A 27,302-nucleotide genomic window follows, 5' to 3' on the forward strand; every position below is an offset into this window, starting at 1 on the left:
CATCAGTTGCCACAGAAAATGTAATGGACAGGGCTATGCAAAGGGAGAGAAGTACATGAAATTAATCCCACTCAAAGTCAAGAAGGAGTAAGCTTTAAAAAAGTTTAAAAATTAGCATCTGCTATCACCCTAAGAATTACCAAAGGTGACTTAGTTTCAGCCAAGGGAGACTTTTAGCCAGATTTCCCCAAGACCGTTCTTGGATTTCAGCTACCGTCAGGGTTAACGTCGGGCTTCCAAGCCCTGGAGAGGAACTTTGCGATGGGGCAGCCTGATACAGTTCTTTGCGTTGTTCAGAAAGTCGGGTAAGAAAGGTCACTTTTCTTCCTGGACGGGACAAGTTATTGGCTGTGAGCAGTTAGGCATTAGAGCCACAAGGCCAACGAAGTTAGCGTGAGGGAAGTTAAAAAAACAGAAACACTTCAGCACTGGAGAACGTGTGGCTTTTCTTTTTGTAAACGCAAAAGGAGTCCTTCCATAACTTGATCACCTTCAAGACTATTTTGCCACATGCATTTGGGATTAAACACTAGTTTGAAAAGGAAGGGAGGCTAAGGCTCTCCCGTGGCCGTGTTTGTATTTCCCATCGCTTTCCTCTGTGCACTATTTTTAAAAGAAACATTACACACAGGAGCCCTAAGGCGATGGCACCGGTGAAACAATGCCAGCTTGGAAATCCGGAGGAGACTCTGGTTTTCATTATGTGAGCAAGAGGTCATTCATTATTTAAGTGCTTCTCTCTCTCTCTCTCTCTCTTTTTCTTTAAATCTACAGCCTTTTGGTCTCCAGCCTTCCAGTGCATCCATGGTCATTATTCTTTGGATATTTTAAAATTATGAACATAGAGCCAACTGGAGTCTCACAGTCCAACTTGCTAATGGAAAGCCTTTGTGGCACAGACGCCATTCATATAGATCAACTCTGTCGTAAATCACAGATTGGCCTCTGTGGTTGTAATGAGAAAAAGAGAAATGGTGTGAATTCTCCCTCTCTGGTTTTCTTACTAAGAGCAGAATCTGTTCAGCAAAATGATCTCTTTAGGGGCTTTACTAAGTGGCCAGGGAGCATGAAAACCCAACACTTCTCACATTTCTTCATTATTAAGGGGAGGGATTGCAAAAATGAAGACTTGTACAGTTGAAATCCAATGCATTTGGGTAGTTATCCTGTAAGTGTGAAAAGTGTAGAAATCTACAAAGGTAACTATATCTACTTTGGTCTCCATCTCCAAAAGAAAGGCTTTGAGATAAAACAAGAAAGGCCATTTATCAGTTGTGACAGTTTTGTCCCGTTATCTACTTTCTCAGAAATGAAAAAGACCATGATAAGTTTGTTTAAATTCTCAGCGTAAACACCCATGAAGAATACATTATTGATGTGAAACCTGGAATTAAAAAAAAATTATAGAGGGTGGCTGTGTTCATTAGTGGTGGTAGAAGTTTGGAGAAAGAGGGAGTGCTGATGCCTGGTTAATCTCTGTAGTTAGAAATCTCTTTCCCTCTATCTTTTGCATGCTTATCTGGAAATGGCCTTAATATGCCTTCTCAAACTCTGGAAGACATTCGGGGCTCTGGAAAACCACAAGGATGGCTGTGTCTCACTGCAGTGAAACAGAAATTAAAAGCCACCGCCCTCGCATTTTCTGATTGCTTCCGTCATTTGGTGAATTCTTACTGTGGCAGATGATTTCACCTTCACAAGCCTGATAGTATTTGAGGTTTCAAAGAACCCATTCTCAGCGAATTTACAAACAAAATCAATTTCTTGCCAATTTTAATGGCTACTTAATCAATTTTACTTGGGCCATCTGATATTTTTGACATTACTGACACGGACTGGTTTGCAATAAAGGGGCATGGTAAACTGAGAAGCCTCAATTATTCTGACCGTTCCCATCATAAACATGTAACAACTGGAGTGGTACCAAAGAGCACTTATGTGGGCTGAAGAATCCAAGGATAACTGAGGGAAGGGGCTTCTAGCATCCGCTCCCTGTGCTAGATTCTGGAGAAATCCTGACTGCAGGTTCTCAGGCATGTGACTGTGCTTGAACTGTTACCATGTATGCTGTCTGGGAGGACAGTCAAGCTGGTTGAGGTTTGTCAGAGTTTGTTCGAGAAATTTCGTTGCAGGGTTGTTTTCACAGAACGTCCCCACTTTATTTTTTTCAACGTTTTTTATTTTTATTTTTATTTTTGGGACAGAGAGAGACAGAGCATGAACGGGGGAGGGGCAGAGAGAGAGGGAGACCCAGAATCGGAAACAGGCTCCAGGCTCCGAGCCGTCAGCCCAGAGCCCGACGCGGGGCTCGAACTCACGGACCGCGAGATCGTGACCTGGCTGAAGTCGGACGCTTAACCGACTGCGCCACCCAGGCGCCCAGAACGTCCCCACTTTATAGTGTGTGTGTGTGTGTGTGTGTGTGTGTATGAAAGCATGTATATGTGTACCCAGGAGTTATGCTGTGGGATGTTAGAACAGAACAGAACTTGCTATTTCCGTATGACTACCTCAAGTTAACAAAGTTAACTTAGAGTTAGTATAATTAGTATTATGATAATGTTAACCTATGGTAAGGAGAAATTGCTTTATTAGCCTTATTAAATATTGTCTTTCTGAGTGGGATCCATGTGTGCTGTTGTGGATGTTCAAGTGCACCATGGCTTGTGATGCTCCCCTTGACGGAGTTATGAAATCCAGTTCAAGGGTCCCTACCTCTGAGATGAGTCCCTAAGTGCTTACTCCTCTCCATAGGGTGACGAAAATTACTTCTTGGGTAAACTCAATCAGGGGAAGACTCTTGGTGCCACCACAGCGTCTGGCACATATTAAGTTCTTAGTAAATTATTTGTTGGAAGAATAAATGAAAGGGTGTTGCCTCTGTCCTTTTTATATTCCCCCTCCCCTTCTACAGCTCATTACATGACAGTATAGTTATTTGATCCAAGGTTCCACTTGGGGTAAGGATATTATCTCTTATCTACCCAGATCCTATCACAGTACCAGCTCGATAAACCTTTGGAGAGGGGTTGCAGGTTGCTGGGTACTGTCTGCTCCTTCGGAAGAAAATGACTGGCACTCCCTGGGCATCCTTTGTTTATGGAGAATGGCTGTAGTTTCCTGTCTCCGTCATACGTCGATCCTCATGGGTCAGGATAGAGTTCAGACAGCTTGATCTCATCAGTGTAAAACTCGGTAGCTCAGTGACTGCAAAGAGAAACATTCCACAGGACAGAAATGGCTAGATTGGAAATATTCAGGTCAAGGTTTCTTGTTTTTTTTAAGTGATCTTCAAGGCCATCCTTGGTACCTAGATGATGCTGGTTGCTAACACCTGAGCAAGAATTCAGAGTTTAAAGGGAGCCCTCCCGGGTGGTTCACAAGACCAGCATCCTAGTTGCAGATATTTCTTGGGATAGCTCTGCTGGAGATGCCACATGGTGCTGGTGACAGGCAGGGATTGGGCCACCTCCAGCTTCCAAACGGAGATGTTCCTTCCCAGGTGGTTTTAGCAGATCCGAGGAGATCTAGTGGCTTGAAGGTGGGGAGAAAGCCTCTACAAAATGGACCTGTGACTTTAGGAGAGAATGGTGCACTCAGAGAAAAAGGAGGAATAGTCACATGCCAGGTACATCCTGGATGGGGTGCCCCCAATCTGAGTGTCTGTGGGAGTATTTCTCCGCCCAGGTTGAACAGCTCGACCCACCAGGTGGCCATTAATGAAAGTGCCTGAGTCGCTTTTGGGGCACCCAGAGCTGTGTTTGGGGGCGTCTCAGTGGTAGCATCAGCATCCACTGCAGACAGATGATGACAGGCACGCCCCTTCCCCCGTGCCTTCCCTTCCTGCAACATCAAGAACCTGTCTGGTGAATGGATCGAGGAGAAACCACTTGACCAACAGCATGCAAGAGGGAACCCCACCTGATTTCACAGATCGTCTGTATGAACGTTTTCACTTCAGTGTTTACCAGGTCTCTAAATATGCTCTCTCCCCTCCCCTACTGTCGATTCAGCAGTTCTTCCAACTAATGTCTTTCTTAACTAATCATGACTGCTAGCTCTTGAACAAATGTACTACTTTTTGTGACTTCTCTGTGAAAACTTAGAAGTGGGTAGCAATTTTATCGAATTACTTTTCCTCTTAAAAATGTCCGACCTGTGTGGTTTCATGCCGCACGCTCTTGGATATCAAGTTTCTTGAAGACTTTTTCTAATTCTGAACAAATGTCAATCTCAGAAGTCATGAACTTCAAGGACAAATGCATTTTACTTACTGCTAGCTTTATTCTGGGATCTTGACAGGAGCCGCCTGGGGCTACCTCAACTTAATGTTCCCAGGTAGTTAACCGTCCTATTGGTTAACGTGACAGTCATTAAGCAGCTGACATAGGACCCCAAGAAAGCTGAGGACAAATACATTTAAAATCAATGTCTCTTAAAACCTTTTTACTTGCTAAGGCTGAAGTGTGCCATTCATCTCTCAGTACTTGCTTTCTGCCCTATTGATTTCTTGGATCTAAAGGTGTTGGTGAGTAGAGAATCGGCATTTACTTTTTTCCAACTGAATTATAATTTTTCCTTTTAGATCAAGTTGCCATATTTCCCTGCTAGGTTGTTTTAATGCTTTAAGACCTTTTAAAAGATTTATAGCAACCAATAGCATAATTTTGAAGATTACTCCAATGTTTGCATTAGGGCCAGGGGAAGCGCATTCAGGTCCACAGTTACTTATCCACAATTCTGAAATCTGGAAATCTATGAAAGAATAGAAGATTTTTTTTTCATTGTGTTTGGTGCAAATTAATTTGGTGACAGAATCTGACCTGAATGGATGCAAGGCTCTTTATAGTCTCTAATAATCTTACACAGTGTGACTATTTGTACCTATTGCTACGGAATACTAACACGTGTGACTAATGTTTGACTAAGGGTGCTGTTCTAGACTCTGCTAGAGGTATTTCAAAATACACCACAGGTAACTTCCTAAAATATATAAAAAAATTATGAATTCCAAAATACATCTGACTCCAAGAGTTTGGGTTAAGGAATTGAAGACCTGAACCAAACTGTGAAGGTAATGATTTTTCACCCGCCTCCTAATTTTCAGCCACAGTCACTGAACCAAGGGAAATGACAAAATGCAACTTTAAGTGGACAAGAGCTGCAGTGACCTGACTTGTTCTCTACTTCAGAAGAGAGCTTGCTCGCCCTTGGATGTCCCTCTCTGAACACCATGTTCCTCTGGCCAGGGTATTAAATGAGGCTTAACCCAATTACCAACATATTGCTTTATTTCTTGGTGGTAGTAAATTAAGGCTTTCTAGAGTCATACAGCACGCAGTGATTGAACATTAGAAATAAAAAAACAACAATGAGCATTCATTTTCGCAGAGGCAGGAAGGAAGCAATGTTTTAAAACAGAGAGATTTCCTAGTGAGGCCTTTTGCTTGGTCTCTAAAAATCTGCTGAGCTGTTTCCCCAGTGACCTCTGCCATAGATTCCCACCCCAAGTGGAGGCAAAGCGGACGAAGAGAAGACGGGGAAAAAGGAGAGACGGGGAAAGACAGTATGTGCTGGGCAATGAATGTAGAGGTCACCTTTGACTCCTGTTTGGAAGACAGTTTAGGTGATGCGGTCAGGTGATGGTGATAAAGGTATTTTTAATGGGACACCTATTCTCTGGTTCAGGGAGCCATTTTGGATCTCTCTTCTCATTCCGGGAGTATGAAAATACCACTTGGAAGACCCCGGTGCCAAGGGGTAGGGACAATCCTTTGTTGGCTCTCAAATTCTGAAATTTCAGACAGTCACAGAGCAGGGGAACGCTACCTTCAACCTCATCCATGACTCTAAACCTTGTACTATCTCCAGGATACTATTCCCAGCCAAGCAATTCATTTCCCCCCCGTGGCACGTAGTATCGATTGCACACTAAGTTGTTGGCGATGTTGACTGGAGAGGAGGTGATGTCATATGACGCACGAGAGAAACCCCCTGGGCAGGTGCCACGTCACTCTATCTTTTCCTTCCCAACATAAGACAAAGAAACACAGTGAGCCGACGGTGGGAGTGCAGCTGTTGACTTGCGTGTGGGCTCGATGTGAAACAAATTCCATACACCTGGCTTGGAGATGCAGAGGTTCTGGGTCGGGGCAGTGGACCCTTTGAGAAAGAAATGGCTGAGTACTTGAATAGTGTTGAAGGAGAGTGGTGGCTAGAGAATAATCTGGGAAAAGTCATGTGTGGATTAACCAAAGGCAACTAAATTCCGTGAAAATGAGCAGCGGAGTTTTCTTCTGGCATCCCGATCTCACACGCATGAAGCTAGCAAATGGATCGCCATCCAAATAGGGCCATTTAAAGTTCCTATTTGGCAATAATTTTAACGTTCTATTCGAAGGGCCTGGTTGGTGGACCGGCACCTGAGTTGTATCAACTTCCTTCTTCCATTTGCCTGACATTTTTGAGTGAACAGTATTTAAACACCTGAAAGTCTGTTGTGCATTCTTGGACAGAGAACATTTAGAGAGCCATGGGAGAAGGCACCCGAGGTGGCAAATCTGCACCGTTAAACACTTATGACTTAACCCCAACAGGCTTCATGCGATGACGTCTGGATGCCCAGAGAAATAAATAGATGAGAAAAGTCGAAATGTGATCTGAATGACAAAGAACCAACAGGCCTGTTCCTGCCAGCTGCCGGGCAGACCTGCCTGATGCAGGCCGCAGGTGCACGGAGAGGGACTGGAAAAACCTTGGAAGACATGCATTCTCTTGGGCCTCCCTTGTTAATTAAAAATCGTGAGGGTCTTTCCTCCTATTTGAAAACACTCAGCAAGATCACCTTGACCGGGGATATGGGCTGTGCTGTGCGTAGGAATCCCACTGCCTCCACAAGAGGGCGTGGGGTGCACCCATGTGGGAAGCCCTTGTCACAGAAACGATCCACCTAGGGGGACAGGGAAGGTGCCCAAGAGACTCACCCACCAAAATAAACAGGGGTGGAGTGACATTCGGATTGGAGTGAAGGAACTATAGGGCATTCACGCTGGCACTTCGGAATCTCCTGAAAGCACCCTCCAAAACCAATAGAGGTGGATGCCTCCTACGGTCCAGGCCAGGGTGCTCCTGTTTATTGACATTTCTGTCCTCTCAGTTCTAAAATGGGAAGGGAGCGGATCCTGGGGCAGGGGTGGCCTCTGATTCAGTGCTGGAAGCTGAAGCCCAGAGAGGTCAAGTGGTTTGCCCAAGGTCACACAGCTATTTAGCGGCAGAGCTGGGGGGAAGAATGCAGCCCCCACTCCCTCTCCCTCCCCTGCACCGTGCTGCCTGGACAAGCGATTCTTCAGGAAAGGGTCGTTAGCACTTTGCATATACCACTTTGTATATTCTTTAACGAGAATCTGCCTGGGTGTGGGATTGATGGGTAGGGCTTAGGCCAATGAAGCAATTTAAGGGGGAGGAGGTCCGGAGAGCATCACTATTCGGAGGATTTGTGGCTGCTGCTGGCGAGGGCGGGGTGGGGGTGGAGGTGGGGGCGCAGGGGGTGCGCGTAGAAGCCTGGGAGGTGGCCAGGGGCGGAGAGACAGAGAAAAGAGGCGTCCTCCAACACTCCGCCGCCAGCTTGCCGAGGCACGCCTTTCGGGAGACGAGACGCTGCCTCGGCATGACCCGACCACACAACCGGTTCGCTGTCAACAGAAATTCGTGCCCCTCCCCCCGCTCCCCCGGGCTCTTCCCCCCCCCCCCCCCGCTCCCCCTTCCTTCCCTTGACCCCTGTGGGCCCGCCAGACATAGGGAGAAAGAAAAGCCGGATGCCTAAGAACCTTCCAGGAAGAAAGAGCTGTTACGAGCGAGCGGCGGTCGGTGCTTACATACGCTGCTTTCTAGAAAGGGGTTCGTGGGGTCCGTGCGGCGCGCGCCAAGCGCGCTCAGAAGAAGGCGGGGTTGGTGTGCTCGATGACGCAGCGCTTGCAGTGGCGCTTCACGAAGCGCAGGGCCTCCACGGACACCTCGCAGTCCTGGACGTTGAGCATCTGCAGGTCGAAGCAGTTGGCCGCCACGATCTGCAGGCCCTGGCCCGTGATGCTCTCGCAGGACTTGAGGCTGAGCCGCTTGAGGTTGAAGCAGTTCAGGGCCAGGCACTCCAGGCCCGTGTCGGACACCAGCGGGCACTTGCCGATGTCCAGGGACTTGAGCTTGGCGCAGTTCTTGGCGAGGTACTCCACGCCGTGGTCCGTGAGGCCCTCGCAGCCCCGGGCGTTGAGGTAGCGCAGCTTGCCGCAGTACTTGGCCACGTAGCGGATGCCCACGTCGGTGACGCGGCCGCAGTGGGCGATGCTGAGGTACCGCAGGCGCGACTCGAGCTTGGCGATCTCTCGCAGGCCGAAGTCGCTGACGAAGCGGCAGTCGCTGACGCTCAGCTCCTTGATGGAGGCGCAGTAGACCATCAGGTAGCGCAGGCCCTCGTCGGTGAGGCGCACGCAGCGGCGCAGGTACAGGTGGGTGAGCTGCGTGCAGTGCGCGGCGATCGTGTGCAGGCCCTCGTCCTCCAGCACGAAGCAGTCCGTCATGTCCAGGTAGCGGATGGAAATCTGTTTGCCGTGCAGGGGGGACAGTTTAATGGAGGCCTCCCGGGTCAGGCTGATGCAGGTCACTTTGGAGCACCCTGCACGGAGAGACAGAACACACGCTCAGAGAACCCCCGGGAAGGCGGGGGGCGGGGGGTGGGGGGTGGGCTGGGGAGCCCCGATCCCCTCCGCGAAGGTGGGGGGGGGGTACCGTCGCGGGGTCCTGCTGCCCCGCCCCGCCAACGTGCGCGGCCCCGGCGTTACCCTTTCCCTCCTGTGGCCCCCGCGGAGAAGGGAAAGCAAGAACGGGTCCTGCGTGTTTATCTGATCGGGTAACAACTTCGGTTATCTGGGTTGCAGAGGCTTCCCGGGCTTTTGAGTCGGAAAACTGCGCTTTGAATTAATTCCACATCCACCACCAGTTGCCAGATGTTGGGCCAATCAGTCCTTCCTGTGTCTTAAAATGAGGGGTGATCGCTTAAAAGGAGCACTTCCTTTGTCTTAAAAGGGGGATGATCCCGTTCCCTGAAAGGTGGCTGTGAGGAATAAAGGAGACCCTGCTTGTAACACATCTTGCCCTGGCCCAGGAACGTTCCGGAAGCTCCCTAAGGGCCGATTCTCACCCTGCAGTGGTCTGGTAGCTCGGTGGTCAAAGAGGTAAGGTAATGCAAGAAGGGTTGGCCATGGTGTAGGGTTGGCAGAAAGAGCGCTGGCTTGGGAGGCACAGCTGGTTCAGGTCTACCTTTTTATGGCCCCAGGCAGCACGCCTAACTTCTGTGTCTCAAGGTTCTCCTCTATGCAGCGAGCATGAGTAGCTGGTGTGCCTCTACTGTAGGGATATATTGAGGATTCAGTGAGATGATGGGTACAGAGGTACTTGGAAGCTCCAGGGAAATACACAGAATTATTAATCTGAGATAAGGAGGCCACCTGGAGACTCAATTCAACCCTCTTTGGTCCAAGAACAACTGTGTCACCTGGATTATTGCTCTAGCGACTCAACCAGTGTCCCTGCCCTGTCCTTACACCCAACTTTATCCTCAGAGCCGCTCTCCTGAAAAACAGAACTGGAATCATGTCACTTTTCTCAAAGCCTCTGGATACCAGCCATGGCACTGCAGGTGTGAAACCTCAAGTCTGAGGGGGTCTCTGAGGACCGGTACCGCTGTGCTCTCTGACATCATCTCTTTCCCCACTCCTCTGACTCCACTGGCCTCCTTGCTGGTTCCCAGACACCCTCAGGTGCCTTCGGGCCTCAATGTCTATGCATTGTACCGTGCTTCCCCGGTTGCCCCGTGGGCCATCCCCACTCTCTTGGGTCTCTGAGCAAATGTCCAACTTATTGGCCAACTCTTCCCCAATCGCCCTGTATCAAGGGATACCCCCGGCTTGACTCCCACTTATTTTCAACACTTTTCATCACTTTGTGGCACGATGCATTTATTTGTTCATTTATGTATTTGCTGTCCTCACTCTGCAATATAAGTTCCTGAGGAAAGGGATTCTGGGCTGTTCACTGCTGTACCCTTCATCCCTGGTTCATAGCTGCTGTTCACTAAGTATCTGTTGAATGAATGAATGAGTGAATTATGGAGTGAATAGAACCTTCTATAGGAAGATCAGAGAGGACAACTTATTTTTTTTGTTTGTAGACAACAAATATTTATTTCTCACAGTTTGGAGGCTGGGAAGTCTAAGATCAAGGTGCCAGCCAATTCAGTTCCTGATTCCTGATGAGAACCCTCTTGTAGACAGCTGCATTCTTGCTGTATTCTCACACTGTAGAGAGAAGAGCAAGTTCTCTGATCCTGTCACAGGGGCTCTACCCTCATGACCTCACCTAAACCTAATTACTTCCGAAAGGCCCCACCTCTTAATACCATCACACCAAGGGCTAAGGTTTCAGCATGGATTTGGGGGAGACAGGCATTCAGTCCATAACACTTCCTTCTTCTTCCCACACGCTAGGCAGACCTTTCCCCTCAGGCCAGTGCTTTCATATCAGAAATGTCTCTAGCAGATGGAAATTAGGGATAAAGCATGCCCAGCACACGGGAGGCCCACCCCCATCAAATGGGGGGGGGGTGGGATGAGGAGTTTTCTCTCTGTAGTTAAGTATGCACAAAATACATGACTTCACCTCTTGGCCCCTGAAGCCTATATAAGTCTCTAGGAAATACTTGCAGACCTTGGTCTAGAGTTACTTCTGCCCCACTTAGATAGGATAATTTAAATTCAAACCTTTAAATGTCCTCAGGACTTTGACCATGGCTGATGTATATTTATACTGCAAAACAGGTGTCTATTTTACAATGAATTATAATGCCTTTTATTTGTATTAAATTATGAAGTTTCCAGAATGCTTTTATGAACATTTTCTTACCTGATTCCTAATCCATTTTACTGATACGGAAATTAATGCTTAGGAAGACTTTTGTGTTTTGTTTTGTTTTTTAGATCTAGAAAGCCCTTTAATACTCTGTCCTTCCTCACACGATTGGAAGATGTCTTTAGCTATCTCCCTAAATCTAGCTATTCTCACCCTAAGAATATGTGTATAAATTATACATTGTATACATCATATACTATATATAATCATATATGAAATACGAATTTCAATATATTTCAGTTCACTATATATTAATATATATATAATATACTGTATATACAAATATACTATATATAAAAACATACAGTAATATACATATTTTACATATGTATACATATGTATTATACACTTTGTGTGTGTATATATATATGTATATACACACTTTATGTAGTGGGATGAAGTATCTATCCATACACATTGATTTATGTTATATATTGATGGCACACCATTTATATTTATATGCTAAGACTATACTGTAATATTGCATATACATATGTAATATTTTACATATGTATATTACAGTATGGTTTTATGTATGTAAAATATGTATATTACAGTATAGTTTTAGCATATAAATATAAATGGTGTGCCATCAATATATAACATAAATCAATGTGTATGGATAGATACTTCATCCCACTACATAACGTGTATATATAGTTTTCATTTTCTCTGTGCTCATCCTGAATCCTTCTGGCAATTCCAGAGCCAGGTGCTTCACCTCAGGCACCGCCGTGCTTTGGCTGCTCAAGCAATACCCAAGCTCCCAAGTGGTGACATAATAGTGCTAATGGGGACTTTCCTCCCACGTCTTGGCAGGCTGCCCAGGAAACTCTTATAAAATTCAGGCCCTGGGAGTAATGAGGTTCAAAAGCCAAGTGCTACCAAGTCAAAGAATTTCAGGAAGGAGTAAAGCATACAGTCCAATGCTGGAGAACAAAGCTGTGACTCGTCAGAGGCCGTCCACTCTGCTCCAATAGCCTCTGTGGTTTTGCAGAAGGTGGTTCAGCTTCTGCTTTGAAAGTTGTTCCTTTCAGTTTCACCTTCGGCTTTGAAATCGTCCTTTGTTTTGAGTTTCTTTTTTTGTTAGAGCAACTGTAATCCTGTTTCTGTGGAATTTCTATGTCCACAGTAGTGGTCTTCCCATCTGTGATGCCTGTGAAGGCACTTTGGTTTTCAAGATCACACGACAACCTTTGTTCCTAAACTCTTAGTTCTGGTTTCTTATTTATTTATTTATCTTAAATATCTAGTAAAATCCGATGCACTGCAGGAAGGACAGTATGTTTGATTCAGGGAAATATATGCCTTGTGTTTGAAACTGAGCCCCCATTTAATGAAATACTGGTTAAGCTCAGTTTTGGTGGAAGACACTACTTTGATATGCTTGCATTGTTTTAGAGCAGTAATTTTAAATTTAAGCTTCGGTCTTAATTCCTACAGGCTTGTTAGGTTTGGCTTGAGAAGAAAATAAATTGGTCCGTGGCTGAGTAGGTAGTATCTGTGGTTAGTTCATGCATTCATACATTACAAAGGTGCAGACCACCGTAGAAATCCTCCCAATTAACCTTTATTTTTTTAAAGATGAGGTATCTCACACTCAGTAATATTATGGGACTTGTACAGCCAGACTAGGGAACGTTTCCTGATCCAGGGCTTCGGTTATAGGAGAGGAGGTAAGAAACGACGAGGATATGGCGGGCAACTGATGAACCGCATGAGAGATTTACTGTACATGCGTCGGCACAAAGTGAACATTTAGATACCGAGGAGTCAGGAGTCTTGGAAGGGGAATCTTGACCGAGGGGAGCAGTTTGGTTACATAATATGGAGCTCAGGTAGTAAGTAACAGCACGAGCAAATATGAGAGACAAGAAAGCAGGGGGCAGAGGGGTTGTGACGAGTTTCCACAGGGTGGAATGCAGGGTTTCTGAAACGATTTGATGGGAACTAAGACAGGAATGGTCCACTGGGATCAGATTATGGGGCCTGTCCTAATACTCAGGGTTAGGAGTATGGATAGTACTCAGTGGGAAATGAACAATATAGGTTGAACAGATCTCTGGCGTTTCTTCAGTTAGTTCCAGATTTGGTTCTCCTTTCACAAATATAATCTTCGTTAACACTTCCTCTCGTTATTGGGGTAATACCTCTACCTTCTCTGGGATATAAGATGGCGAAGTCAACATAGACCAAGTACTGACTTCCAAGCATGTTTATAACAATGACAATCCAAAAACAATGACAACAGTCATGACTTAGTGCATGCCTGCTACACGGTTTGGAGCAGAGCATACATGTTTATTTGATACTTAAATATTTAATATTTATGTTAACCATTGATATTTATTAATTTCCCCACCAAACCACTTCTACTGATAAGGAAGTTTTAGCCACTGTAGCTTCCTAAATGAGTGTTTAGAGTATTAACCAATGGCAATTTTGTCTGAACCTTTTAGAAGTCAAGATGACCACTGAAGACTTTGACACACATAAGTTGACATAACTGTGGTATCCTCAAGTGCAAAGACAGAACATGCCTCATTTTTGCCCTCATAAAGCTTATAATGAATTGAGAGAAAGGAATCTGGGAATACGCAAATACTCAATTGCAAAACCCAGTGGTGCTTTACCTGCCTGTACTCAAAAGGCAAAGAGCTGGGAGGAAACTTAACTTGCTGGGGGTCAGGCAGGGAAGGCTTTCCTTAGGGGATACTTGGATTAGAGCTTGGCCAATGAGAAGGCTGTTAAGAGGGCTGTTGGGGAGGGACAGATGAGGGAACAGCATGTAAGCCAGAGAGGTGTCCACACGCCCCAGTGTGCACAGATGTGATGTGTTTGGAGAAACATACACACGTGTAGAGAGCCAATGGCTCCATAGAGGGGAGCACTGAGTGGAAAAAGTGACATGTGAACCTAGGGCAGCTCATGAAGGGCCGTCTATGCTTTGCTGCAGAACTCGAATTCTTCCCGGAGGTTATGGGGAGCAACTGGAAAGTTTATGCAGGAAAATGTATGGTTTGACTTGCTGTTTGAAAAAAAGTCCCTCTGGAGGTTGGTTGTGTGGAGGGTCGGTTGATGGGGTTGAGATGAGCGTAAGGAGAATGGCTAGTGAATCATGCATCGTGGCAGCAGGTAGAGGAGAGGGGGGAGAATCAAGGTACTGGGCAAGTAGAAACACCTGCACAGGATTCTACTGGTTCTGTGTATAAGATCAGGAAAAGAAAAGCAAGGAGGACTCCCAGGTCTCCAGTTGGAAGAGGACCCTTTGAAGCAATTTCATCTGCAATAATGACGCGGTTTTACACTTTGAAAACTGCCTGGCTTTACCACATTCCATTGATGTTCAAAGATATTATTAATGGTGCAGTTAATTTTATGTGTCAACGTGAGTAGATGACAAGGTGCCGAGACACGTGGCTAAACGTTTCTGGGGGTACCTGTGAACCCGTTTCTGGGTAACATTAACATCTGAATCAGCGGACTCAGTAAGGCAGACTGCCCTCCCCAGTGTGGATGGGCATCATGCAATCTGTTGAGGGTCTGAACAGGCCAAAAGGTGGAGGAATGGAGAATTCTTTCTCTGCTTTCACTGTTTGAACTGACACATGGGTCTTCTCCTGCTTTCGAGCTGAGACTCATACCATCAGCAGTCCTGGTTCTCAGGCTTGTGGACTTGGACTGAACTGCATTTCCAGTTCTCCTGGGTTTCCAGCTTGCAGATGGCAGATAGATCTCTTTGACCGCGCGCGTGCGCGCGCACACACACACACACACACACACACACACATTCTGTTTCTTTGAAGAACCGAGACTAAATATTAATACAAGGTAATATGTGATCATGACAAAACCCTACAGCTAGTTATAGTCAGTTTCATTGACTTGAAAAGATAGCTTTTAAGGTGGGCACACTAGGTTCAAGGAAGGCAGTCTCACATCCTCTCGGGGAATTAAGCTCTAGATCAGGGATGAATCTTGCAAAGTCAAGTTTACTGCCAACGAGAAGGTCAACTTGAAAACCAAAGGGAACAAGGCATAGGGAAATTACCTCTGGCAGCCCTCTGGCTTCTCCCAGTATCACCATAATGTTGCCAGATTCCCTCAAAACTGGAGGGCACCATTTGGACACCTCCCCCCCCCCCACCCCCTAGCTGGAATTCTGTGCTCTTAACTTGGTGAGTTAGAGATTCCCTTGTGTATATAATCGCCACATAGATCACAGGGGGTCACAGAGAGGGCATGTGAGAAAGCCACAAATATATTAGGCTCTGCAAATTAGGGTGATACAGAAGGAGGGCATCATGGCTTACGTAATGGTTAGTCAAAAGGGCGAAGCAGGGATCACTCACTCAGTTAGAAGCCCAGGAATTTCCATTCCCAAAGTAGTTTCCACATTTCTGAATTTCCAAAGGACTCCAAAAGAGAGGGCACAATTTGCAGCCTGGATGAAGGGTGCGTGGGAACTCCTTTAACAAAGATGGGGATTCCAAAAACAAGGCCTTCTCTAATCTGATTTTCGAAAAGAAAAGGAAACGAGGTTCTGAAAACCAGGCTCACAATGTTCAGAATCTTAGCATGTTAAAGAAGCCAATTCCTCACTTTTTTTTCTTTTAACTGAAGAGGAAACACATCGAGAGAAAGCTGTGAACTGTCCCAAATCACAGAGTTTTGAAACCAGTCTCCATCACATCACAATGCGTTCTCTTTCCAGAATTCCTTGGAGGAAAAATGTAAGAAAACCTCTTTGTTTCCTGCCTCTTTATGCCCACAGCTGCTCATGACTAACTGAACGTACGGTTACTATGGTTTTGTCCTGAAGCCAGCTGAAGGAGGGGAGAAACGAGTTGCTTTCCAGCAAGGGAAAGAATCTGCGAAAAATAATTGACTGTCATCTGAAATATTTTCAGATGTCGGCCTTTGAAAGAGAGAGCAAGCTCAGAGAGTGGACTTTTCCTTCAGATTTTGTTGGAGGGTCTCATTTCCCTCAGATGCTTGTAAATCCCAAGTTCTGTTTATTTGCCTGTCACCGTGGTTTTTACTGCTTGACCCCTCCCCAACCATCCCTGAGGTGGTGGCTCAGGCTGTTCGTTTCTTGAACTCCCTGATGCATCTTACACATTTCAGCCTCTCAAATGTTGGCCTTTTGACTGGGCAGTGAAGGAGATAAAGAAAGGCTGTCAGTCCGGCTGCATCCACGTCTCGCACCAAAGTGTGAGTCTGGGTTTTAATTCTTCCTGCCGGAGAGAGGTTTTCGAGCAGAGCAACCATGCTGGGATTTCCTTCAATTTTAAAAAGATCTAAAGGCTTCCCTCGATGGGCCTGATTCTTGCACTACGTAACTGAGAATGCTGCTTAAAAAATATATATCTACAAAATCAACCCAAGGGTGAGGAGAGTGGAGGTGAAATATAAGGAGACCCTCGGACAGGATGGGTTTTCCCCAGTGTCTGCAAGATGGCAGGCAATTCTGAGCACAGCCCAGAGCACAGAGTCAGCTCAGACACAGCTTTTGGGCTCAGGGTGGTGTCTAAACTGCCTGTGTCGGAGTTAGTTACTTGGTTCCCATTTCTGTGGTTGCTCTGACATTGACAACCATGGGGAGGAAGGGCGTTATTTAAAAGTCAGACTAACTTAACGGCCAGACAAAACGGTGACACTAGTGCCTTTAAGAAGTTGGCATTGTCTGGGGCGCCTGGGTGGCTCAGTCGGTGAAGCGTCCGACTTTTAGCTCAGTTCATGATCTCGCAGTTCGTGGGTTCGAGCCCCGCGTCGGGCTCCGTGCTGACAGCTCGGAGCCTGGAGCCTGCATCAGATTCTGTGTCTCCCTCTCTCTGCCCCTCCCCTGCTCACGCTCTCCTCTCTCTCTCTCTCTCAAATACATAAACATTAAACACTTAAAAAAAAAAAAAAAGAAGAAGTTGGCATTGTTTGATGAAAGGGAGACCTCTGGCCTCCTGGGGTCCTGATTACATAGAGACAGTTTCTCCGGAAGAGTCAGCCTCCCTGCTGCCCACCCTCCGTCCCTACTGGCTATCAGGGAGGGGACCTCCTCCAGGCAGCGGTGTCCCTCTCCCGCTTCGGGACGGTGCACCGGAGGGCCCCCCCGACGGGAGGTCAGCTGCCGTTTACCTGACACATCCAGGTGCTCCAGGTTGGGGCACAGGGACACCACGTCGAAGACCGCCTCGTTGGAGATGTTGTAACAGCCCGAGACCTCCAGGCGCCGCAGTTCCGGGCAGCACTGGGCGATCGTGTAAAGCCCTCGGTCCGTGAGCCGCCTGCAGCCACTGACAGTTACGGTTTCCAGCATGAGACAGACGTTGGGTGTGTCCTGGCAGAGTCTGCGGGTCAGCACCTTGAGGGCGCGGTCCACGTTGATGGTCTCGCCCGTCAGGCGGATAGTCCTCCAGAGCCGCGGGTCCCAGGCCAGGTTGTACCAGCGGCGGCACACGCGCGCGCAGCGGCACAGCTGGTTGGTGGGCAGGAAGGAGAAGATCTGCACCATGGACTGGTCCGGGAGGCGCTCGATGCTGGCCTGCTCCTTCTGGGGTCGGGAGGCGAGCCGGATGAGCGGGTGGGTGAGGCGGGTCGGGGGCGGGGAGTGGACCATGGCCACCGTCTCCCCGGTGATGGACGACGAGGAGGTGGACGAGCCCCTTCCATTCTGAAATCCGGGCAGGGTCGGTGGACATATCAGGGCCGGGCTGGGCGTGCTCAGGGTGCGCATGCTCAGGTCGGAGTCTGGCAAAGGACAGAGAGCAAAGGGTTAAGGGTGGCGGCCGCGGAGCCCCGGGGAGGAGGCCGACGCGGCCTTCACACGCATTCCACCGGTAACCCTTCCTGGGCATCCATCCCCCCGGCTGCATCCATCACCGGAAGCAGCAGCGCGTGCACGTTTCACCCGTTCCAGACAAAGGCTAATCCTCCATCATCTCCAGGAGGGGCGGGCAACCGTTTCCGGGAAGGACCAGGTATGGGCACTGCAGGCCACACGGGAGCTGTCTCTGCTCTCATCAGTCAGCCGCGCCACCGTGGTGCCAAGGCCGCCACAAACCGTCCGTAAACAAACGGCGGTGGCCGCTTCAATGACACTTGTTCTATCCAAACAGACCAGCCGGGCTCGTCCCGAGGGCCACGGCTCGCTGACTTCTGATCTACGTTCCTGGCGATTATCTCAAGGGCACACCTTCAAAGGTTCATTATTTCTATTCTGGGAAGAAACCTCACATATTATGAACACAAACTCTTTTCCTTTTTCTGATCACATTTTGGTCAGGCGGATAACGATGTTCTGTTTACAGACGCGGGAACGAGTTTCCGAAGAGAAAGACGGGTCAATGGATACAGAGAACACTGCTGTCTTCGCTCTGGCCCGTCCCCTAGTGTCCAGGCCCCCATCTTTTGATACTGGCACCCCAAACTCTGCCAGGGGTCTGAGGATCCACCCACTTCCTCCATTAGACCGGCCATTTCAGATGGTATTTCCAGGCCTTGACTACCTGTGGCAATATATGTTTTTCCTTATTAACAACTGTCTTCGGCATTCCAATGATGTGATTCGTATTGCTCCCTGACACCAGAAAAGATCACTTAATGAGGATAAAAGTGGTTTTTAAGCTTTTGAGGGATGAAGAGTTCTTTAGAATACCAATTCAAGAAGGCTGCTCATTTCATATCCCCACCTTGATAGCTATATCTATATGAAATAATTTAGTTTCTTTTTTTTTTTCAACGTTTTTTTTATTTATTTTTTTTTGGGACAGAGAGAAACAGAGCATGAACGGGGGAGGGGCAGAGAGAGAGGGGGACACAGCATTGGAAACAGGCTCCAGGCTCCGAGCCATCAGCCCAGAGCCTGACGCGGGGCTCGAACTCACAGACCGCGAGATCGTGACCTGGCTGAAGTCGGACACTTAACCGACTGCGCCACCCAGGCGCCCCGAAATAATTTAGTTTCTATATAAATATATTTATTTATCATACAGTTTGCATAGTTAGCTGGACAGATTTATTTAGGATGACATTCATTCTGTCTCTCTAATGTTTATATATTTCACACATGCACCTGCGATCCGCCCCCCCCCCCACGCAGAGTATCTTCATCCCCAAAGCATGAGTTTCTTATTCTGTAGACTAAATGATATGGGCTAGATGAATTCTAAGGTATTTCTAGCTCTAATTCCAGTTCCAAAGACTTAAACAAAAATTCTGTTCTTGTGTGCTTTTCCACATTTCATACTTGGGAATTTTCAAACACTTGTTTTTTTTTCAAAGAACTTCCAATAATAACAGAGGACACGGGAACTTCTGACACGGGAATCTCCACTGAGTGTCTGTCTGTAGTTTTCCTACTGGTATCCTTTTTTCTACTGCTATCATGTGTTCTTTCAATTTGTTTCTTTACAACCTGACACTGAAAATGTCCTACACGTGTCCATGACTTTGCTCGTGGAGCATCTCCAAATGACTGCCTACTTCCCCTCCCCTTGTCTGCCTCTTAAAATACTAAGTACAAATGCTACCTCCTCTAAAAATATTTTCCTAATGTCTTTGAGCAATAATTAATCCCCTTCCTATTCACATCTCCATCCTTGGTTATTAGGCAGTTGTGAGTTTATCTTTCCCTGATGTGCCTGACTATATTATTTTTCTCAATGTTGCACCTCTCTCTACAGCCACACATTTTTGCCAGGTGACTCTGCCGTTCCTTCTAGGTGCAGTATATTTGCTCCATCCAGTGATGCTGGACTTGGCCACGTGACTTGCTTTGGCCAGTGAATATGAGGAGATGTGAACATGCCTGGCTAGTCCACTGACCTTAGGGTGGGGAGAGGACCACGGAGAGGACAGAACTGGCTAAAACCTGCAGCTTAGAGCCACACTCCACCAAACCCAGCTGGGGGCAGCCGATGCCCAGGTGAACCAGAGATGTGTAAGCTAACCCACTGAGCTTGGGGCGACTTGTTACACAGCATTACTGTGGCAGCAGATGACAGATATGCCTTCATTACACTAAAAGCTCCTTTGAGACAATGACTGAATCCTTTTCTTACTTGTGTCCTGGAAGCACCTGACATGGTTTATGGTACACAGTAGCTGCATATGAATGTTTTGAATTGAGAGGAAATACTTAGATGTTCAGAAAACAACGGTTTCTAGCTTGGCATGTGCTTCTGTCTCCCAGGTGGTATACATACTGCATTTTAAATCGTTCATAAGAAAGGAAGTGGGTACCTCTCTCTTTTGTAATCAGGTAAAATAAACAGTAAATCCGTAAGGAAAAGTTTGCATGGAAACCAATTAGGGATTTCCAAACTGCCATCCAAGCTACTGCGGTACAACCTTCGTCATTAGGTGAACTCTGAGAATTGCCTCCAAAGCCAGCATTTTCCTTAGGCAGGTGAACAGCTTATTTAGGGCCAGGAGGGGAGGTCAGTCTCAGGCTTTCAGCTCTGACGTTTAGTGGCTACGAGGGCTCTGACATCTCTCTCCTACCTGCCTACATTCTGTTCACCTTGAAAGAGAAGCAGTACTCTGCGGAGACCTGCACATCGTGAGTTGGGCCCCCTGCGGGATGAACATACTCATAGTGGGGGTCGGGGCAGCTTCCTAAACCTGCATCTTTCGCCAATTCACTTTTCTTCACGTTCACACCCGCCCCTGCACTGAGGGAGAGAATGGGAATGCATCCAGACTGACCAGCACGGCTGTGCCTTTGGTGACGCGTTCAGGTTTTTCTTTGCCAACAACCATACCCGAGCGTTCCAGAATTCACACTCAGAAACGGAGGGCAGCCTCACACGTCTGTGAGGAACATCCTGCCCTGGAGGGGACTCAGGAGCAGGCACTAGCTCTCCGTCCTGCCTTTTCTAGAGCTCCACAACAGGGTAGGAGTAATTCATGATCGCGCGGCACTGCTTACCCACGTGAGGAGACAAGTGGAGGGGGTCTGGGGGATTTCCACCAGGGCAGCTGGGTGTCTCTTTTGCCAGAATGTGCACCAGCATTCTCTGGTTATTTCCTACTTACTCAGATCGAGAACCTTCAGAGACTTTTTGAAAGGATATAATTTGTCATCATTGAATAAATAACACTTGAGAATTAAATAAATAATAAAGAATAATGAGTCATGCTATGGTCTAAATGTTGGTAGCCCTCTCAAGTTCATATGTCAAAATCCTAACCAGCGAGGTGATGGCATGAGGAGGTGGGGCCTTTGGGAAGTGGTCGGGTCCCGAGAGTAGAACCCTCACAAATGGGATTAGTGCTCTTATCAAAGTCATTGTCATATCTCTTTGTTATATTACCTCCTTTATCATTACAGTGCCCTTCTTTGTCTCTTGTCACAGCCTTTGTTTAAAGTCTATATTTTGTCCCATTGGGGCGCCTGGGTGGTTCAGTCGGTTAAGCGTCCGACTTTGGCTCAGGTCATGATCTCGCGGCCCGTGAGTTTGAGCCCCGCGACGGGCTCTGTGCTGACAGCTCAGAGCCTGGAGCCTGCTTCAGATTCTGTGTCTCCCCCCTTCTCTCTGACCCTCCCCCGTTCATACTCTGTCTCTCTCTGTCTCAAAAATAAATAAAACATTAAAAAAAATAAAGTCTATTTTGTCCCATATAAGTATTGATACTCCCTCTTTCTCTTCACATTGATTTGCTGTGATAAACATTTCCCCATCCCCTCACTTTCAATCTGCATGTGTCTTTAGGTGTGAAATGAGTCTCTTCTTGGCAGCATATAGATGGTTCTTGTTTTTTTAAATCCATTCTGACACCCTATGTCTTTTGATGGGAGCATTTAGTCCGCTTACATTCAAAGCAATTTTATTTTTATTTTTTAATTTTTTTTTCAACGTTTATTTATTTTTGGGACAGAGAGAGACAGAGAATGAACGGGGGAGGGGCAGAGAGAGAGGGAGACACAAAATCAGAAACAGGCTCCAGGCTCTGAGCCATCAGCCCAGAGCCTGACGTGGGGCTCGAACTCACGGACCGCGAGATCATGACCTGGCTGAAGTCGGACGCTTAACCGACTGCGCCACCCAGGTGCCCCTCAAAGCAATTTTAGATAGATATGTATTCATTGCCATTTTGGTACTTGTTTGTGGTTGTTCTTGTAGTTCCCTGGTTCTTGCTCTCTTTCATGGCTTGCTAGCTTTCTATAGTGAAGTGCTTGGATTCCTTTATCTTTCTTTTTTGCATATCTATTACTGATTTTTGGTTTGTGGTTAGCATTAGGTTTGTCTATAACATCTTCTGCCTATAGCAGTCTGTATTAAGTTGATGGTCACTCAGGTTTGAACCCATTCTTTACTCACCCCCAACATTTTAGGTATATGGTGTTATATTTTACATCGTTTTATTTTGGGAATCTCTTGACTGATTTTTACAGATATACTTTGTTTTACTGCTTTTGTGTGTCCCACTTTTATAACTCTTACTTATGGTCTTTCCTTTTCATTCAGAGAGTCTCCTTTACCCTTTTTTCTTTCTTTCTTTCTTTCGTTCTTTCTTTCTTTCTTTCTTTCTTTCTTTCTTTCTTTCTTTTTAGAGTTGGTTTAGCGGTCATGAACTCCTTTAGCTTTTGTTTCTCTGAGAAATGTTATCTTTCCTTCTGTTCTGAATGACAGCCTTGCTGGATACAGTATTCTCAGCTGCAGATTTTTTTTCTTTTTAGCACTTTCTATATGTCATGCTACTCCCTTCTGGCTTGCAAAGTTTCTCATGAAAAATCCGTTGATAGCCTTATTGAGTTTCCCTTGTATGTAACCATCTTCTTTTCTCTTCCTGCTTTTAAAATTCTCTATCAATAATTTTTGCCATTTTAATTATCTATGTCTTAAGGTGGACATCCTTGAGTTGATTTTGTTAGGGGATTTCTGTGCTCCTGGATCTGGATATCTGTTTCCTTTCCCAGGTTAAAGAAGTTTTCAGCTATTATTTCTTCAAATAAATTTTCTGCCCCCTTTTCTCCTTTTTGTCTTCTTTTGTCTTATAATGTGTATGTTACGCTTGATGGGATTCACTGAGTTCCCTACATCTATTTTCATTTTGTAGATATATTTTTTCTCTCACTTGCTCAGCTTGATTACTTTCCATTACTCTGTTTTCCAGGTCGCTAATTCATTCCTCTTCTTCTGGCCTGCTATTTATTCCATCAAGTATATTTTTCATTTCATTATAGTGTTCTTCATCTCTGATTGGTTCTTTCTTATCTCTTTATTAAGGATCTCACTGATGTCCTCCACTCTTTTCTCAAGTCCAGTGACTATCTTTATAATCATTACTTTAACTTCTCTATCAGGCATATTACTTATCTCTGTGTCACTTAGGTCTCTTGCTGTGGTTTTGCCCTGTTCTTTTCTTTGGGACATCCTCCTCTGTCTCTTGATTTTGTCTAACTCTCTGTGTCTGTTCCTCTGTGTTAAGACAGTCAGCTACATCTCCTGCTGGGAGTAGTGGCCTTCTGAAGAAGAGATCCTTCAGTGCCCTGCAGTGCAGTGTTCCCTGTTCACCGAACCTGGTGTTTCAGGGTGCTTCCTACGTGTGCTGTGGGTGCCCTGCTATTGTATCCTGGCTGCTTTTTCCTTTGTTCCAGTAGTCTGCAAATGCTCTCTTTTCCTGCTGTAGATAGCGTTGGGTCCCTGCCCAGGGTGGGGCACACAGTTTTAGAAAGATGTATGTCAGTCAGCTAGTGAAATGAGACCTGCTGCTGCCACTGCTGGGACTCAGGCTCTGCAAATCATGCCAGTTGGGAGATGCAGTGTTGGCAAAGTTCATGCCAGTCTTCTGGGAGAGGGGGCCCACAGTTCCAGGACTGAGGCAAGTGAGACTGGAAAGGGTGGCTCCAAGGAAGCATGGTGGGGTTTGGTGTGAACAAGTAGGGTAGTGAATTTCAGAGCCACGATGGTTCTCACAGGTGGCCATGTGTTTACGCTGCATGGGCAGTGGAGGGAAATGGCACCTGCCAGCTCCTTTGTTTCTGGAGAAGTCCCTCAGTGAACCCTGCGCCTCCTGGACATGCTCCAAAATGAGTAAACTATTCTCCTTCCTGTATGTTCCAGGCATTCTGCAAACTGCTGCTTCTGCCTTGTAGCTTTGTGGGCTGTTTGTCATGCTGTTTCTTTAAGAACGGGACTCAGCTTCTTCTCACCTTCCAGGCTCTCCCAGAACTGAACCCACAGATTTGAAAAATTCTAGGCATTAAGTCCTGCTGGTTGTAAAAACTCATAAAATTCGGCTCCTGTTGTTTTCAAAGCCAAATGTTATGGGGATTTGTCTTACCCATGTGGGCTCCCTCGTATGACAGCCTGTTTCTCTCCCTGCTCTGTACCCACGGATCCCTTCCCCCACTGGGTGGCTGCAGTCCCTTTATTCCCCACAGCATCTCCAAATGCATCTCTGCGCTTCCTACTCTGTTCAATATGGCCTCTTCTCTACCTTCAGTTATGGAGTTTGTTCTGCCAGTCTTCGGGTCATTTCCTGGGTCACTTACACTGATGTGAGTGTTACCTAATCTGTGGGACAAGGTGAGCATAGGCTCCTCTTACCCTGCCATCTTCCCAACCTTCTCCAGAGCAGATGGCTTTTGAAATTTACCAACACTACTATTTTCCCTGCAGACATTTTTTGAGGAAAATTTTTTTCAAAAATAAACATATAAACTGATAATGAAATCTGTTAAAGGTAGACTCAATGAGTTACTTTGTGGTAGGATGGATGGTTGCATGGAGGGGTGGACAGACAGCCAAAGGTATAAGAGGAAAAAAGTATAAAGTGTGCAAAAAAGACATGTCTGGTTAATTACAATTTTTTTTTTAAAAAAGTGTTTGTTTATTTATTTATTTATTTATTTATTTATTTATTTATTTATAGGACACAAGTGGGGGAAGAATAGAGAGATAGGGAGGGAGAGAAAATCCCAAGTAGGCTCCACACTGTCGGCATAGAGCCTGATGTGGGGCTCAAACTCACAAACTATGAGATCCTGACCTGAGCCAAAATCAAGGGTCAGAGGCTTAAGCGACTGAGCCATCCAGGCACCCCTGGTTAATGCAAATATAAGAATTAGAGAAGAGGTTACCAATTACAAATATGTAAGACTCTGTAAGAAAGACAGAGACAAACATATGAAAGTGTCATGAAAGCAGAATGTGAGAATTTAAGGAAATGAGCATGTATTTTCGTCATGAGATGTGTATTTTGTGGCCTGTGTCTCTTAATGATATTGGGAAGGTGGATATACACAAAAGACTGAAATCAAATGAAAAATACACAGCACCGATGTCGACAGGAATATATAGAGAATGGATGGCAAGCAGTACACAGGGATAGCCACTGGGTACGAAAATGCAGTAGGTTGGCCTGCTGCAAATTCTAGGATTACAGATTTATAGGCAGAAAAGAAAGTGACGATTCATTCTTTCGTTGGATCATTTACCACACATTATTACTGTGCTTGAGTGCCCAGTGGGGTCTAGGAAGGGAGGAGTTTTTGCATTTGACTAGATTCTAAAGCAAATATTCCTAGCCCAACTCCTTTCTGTACCACAGTCCCATTCAAGGACCTCCACAGCAAAGATTTTGACCTCTCCAATTTCTTGCATCCTTTAGGGAGCAAGAAAAATGACCCTTTTGAGAATGTGCTCAAATCAGCCTAAACCCAGGATGGTAAGGGATAGAAAAGTTTGTCTAAGCCTGGAACAAAAGACAGTTTTCAGAAGTCCAAGGTAAAAACAATGACTACAGAATCTCCCAGTAGCGTAAAACATTTGAACTCAACAATATTTTTGGTAAGCTTCTGGACTTTCTCAAAATGGTGCAATCTTTGTTTGATACAAAGGAGATCTTAAGGCAAATAAATATAATTATACTTTTTTATTCATATTTTCATCTATTGACTAAAGGAAGAGAAAGTTTAAGCACTGGTGATTACATTAATGATTTAAAACATTCCAAGTATGTAATTTATGTGGGAACAATACATTTAGTGTACTTAGGTTACTTTACATATGTAAAACTACCAAAAAATATAGCTATCTTGGGGCGCCTGACTTCGGCTCAGGTCATGCATGATCTCACGGTCCGTGAGTTCGAGCTCTGCATCGGGCTCTGCCCTGACAGCTCCGAGCCTGGAGCTTGCTTTGGATTCTGTGTCTCCCTCTCTCTCTGTCCCTCCCCTGCTCATGTTCTGTCTCTCTCTAAGAGAAAATAAAATATTAAAATTTTTTTTTAAAAATATAGCTATCTTATTCTGGGGGAAAAATAAAACCCAATAAACGTATTTTCTCATGGTTTCAAAAGTCCTGGAAATTTTGCATCTTTAGTAATTATAGTACAGTATCAAAAATATTCAAGGCATCTCATACACTCATGCTTATTAGACACATTTTCCTCTAACTAGATAGCTGCCTGTTTCGTACAAGTTTTTATTTTCAAACCACTGCTGTTTAAACGCGAGGAAGTCATATTTACATTACACTGGCCTTTCGAAGTCAAAATTTACAAAGCTACTCTGCATTTTCCCCCTCTGATTACTAAAAGTTTTCTGCAAGATGCTTTCCATTATAAATTATCTTTCTGCTCAAGAACGCTTGCCATAAAAAGCAAGGTTTCTTTTCTTAGCTTAAACTCAAGCTTAAAAAAATAGATCTCTAAAACCTCACTAGTGAAAAAAAAATACAATCTGAGGGATCTTTTTCCTTCTTGTTTTCTTTCAAAATATTTTCTTTTAATGTGGTTCACATAACGTACACACCCCAGAACTGAGTTAAGGTATTGGTTGTATAAAGTGGAAATTTATATAGACAAGGTTAATTTTGCATTTTACCTGGAGAAAGTTACCTCTAGGACCCAAAGATTCTTTCTAGGATTGTCGTCCAGAAGGTGGCACCCCCCAACAGGATCAGATTGTGACAAAGACTTCTGTCCAAGAACAAAAACCTGCTTTGTTAGTCACGTGGACCAGTCCCATAAGGATAGGGCTACGGTGATTGATCCTTGCAGTCTTTTTTTTTTTTTAAGTTTATTTATTTATTTTGAGAGAGAGACAGAGCAAGTGGGGGGACAGGCTGAGACAATGGGAGAGAGAGAATTCCAAGCAGCCTGTGTGCTGTCAGCACAGAGCCCAACGTGGGGCTCAAACTCATAAACCGCAAGTACGCGACCTGAGCCGCAATCAAGAGACGCTTAAGCCACTGAGGCACCGAGGTGCCCCTGATCCTTGCAGTCATGATGAGGATGATGAAGCTTCTCTCCTGTCAGGGCATATGGTCTAGTGAAATGCCTGGCTCAGTCTTTATGCTGAGCACCAGTTCCCCAGTGTATCCAGTTTTTGACCCTAT

At 45.8% G+C, this 27,302-nt stretch overlaps 1 protein-coding gene across 1 annotated transcript in view; it reads right to left on the bottom strand.

The window, feature by feature from the left end:
- Window positions 1–7,779: 7,779 nt before the first annotated feature.
- Window positions 7,780–27,302, bottom strand: part of FBXL7 (F-box and leucine rich repeat protein 7) — a 388,632-nt gene continuing 369,109 nt past the window's right edge. The window contains exons 3-4 of the mRNA XM_047074402.1: window positions 17,092–17,703; window positions 7,780–8,668 (exon numbers count right to left, since the gene is read on the bottom strand). Of these exons, the coding sequence (XP_046930358.1) occupies window positions 7,932–8,668; window positions 17,092–17,703 (1,349 nt within the window). The 3' untranslated portion in view covers window positions 7,780–7,931. The remainder of the gene's footprint in view (window positions 8,669–17,091; window positions 17,704–27,302) is intronic.

Source organism: Lynx rufus, unplaced genomic scaffold, assembly GCF_022079265.1.
Source record: "Lynx rufus isolate CCGP_SWC_20201006 ecotype Redwood Valley unplaced genomic scaffold, mLynRuf1.p SCAF_1, whole genome shotgun sequence".
Taxonomy (NCBI): domain Eukaryota; kingdom Metazoa; phylum Chordata; class Mammalia; order Carnivora; family Felidae; genus Lynx; species Lynx rufus.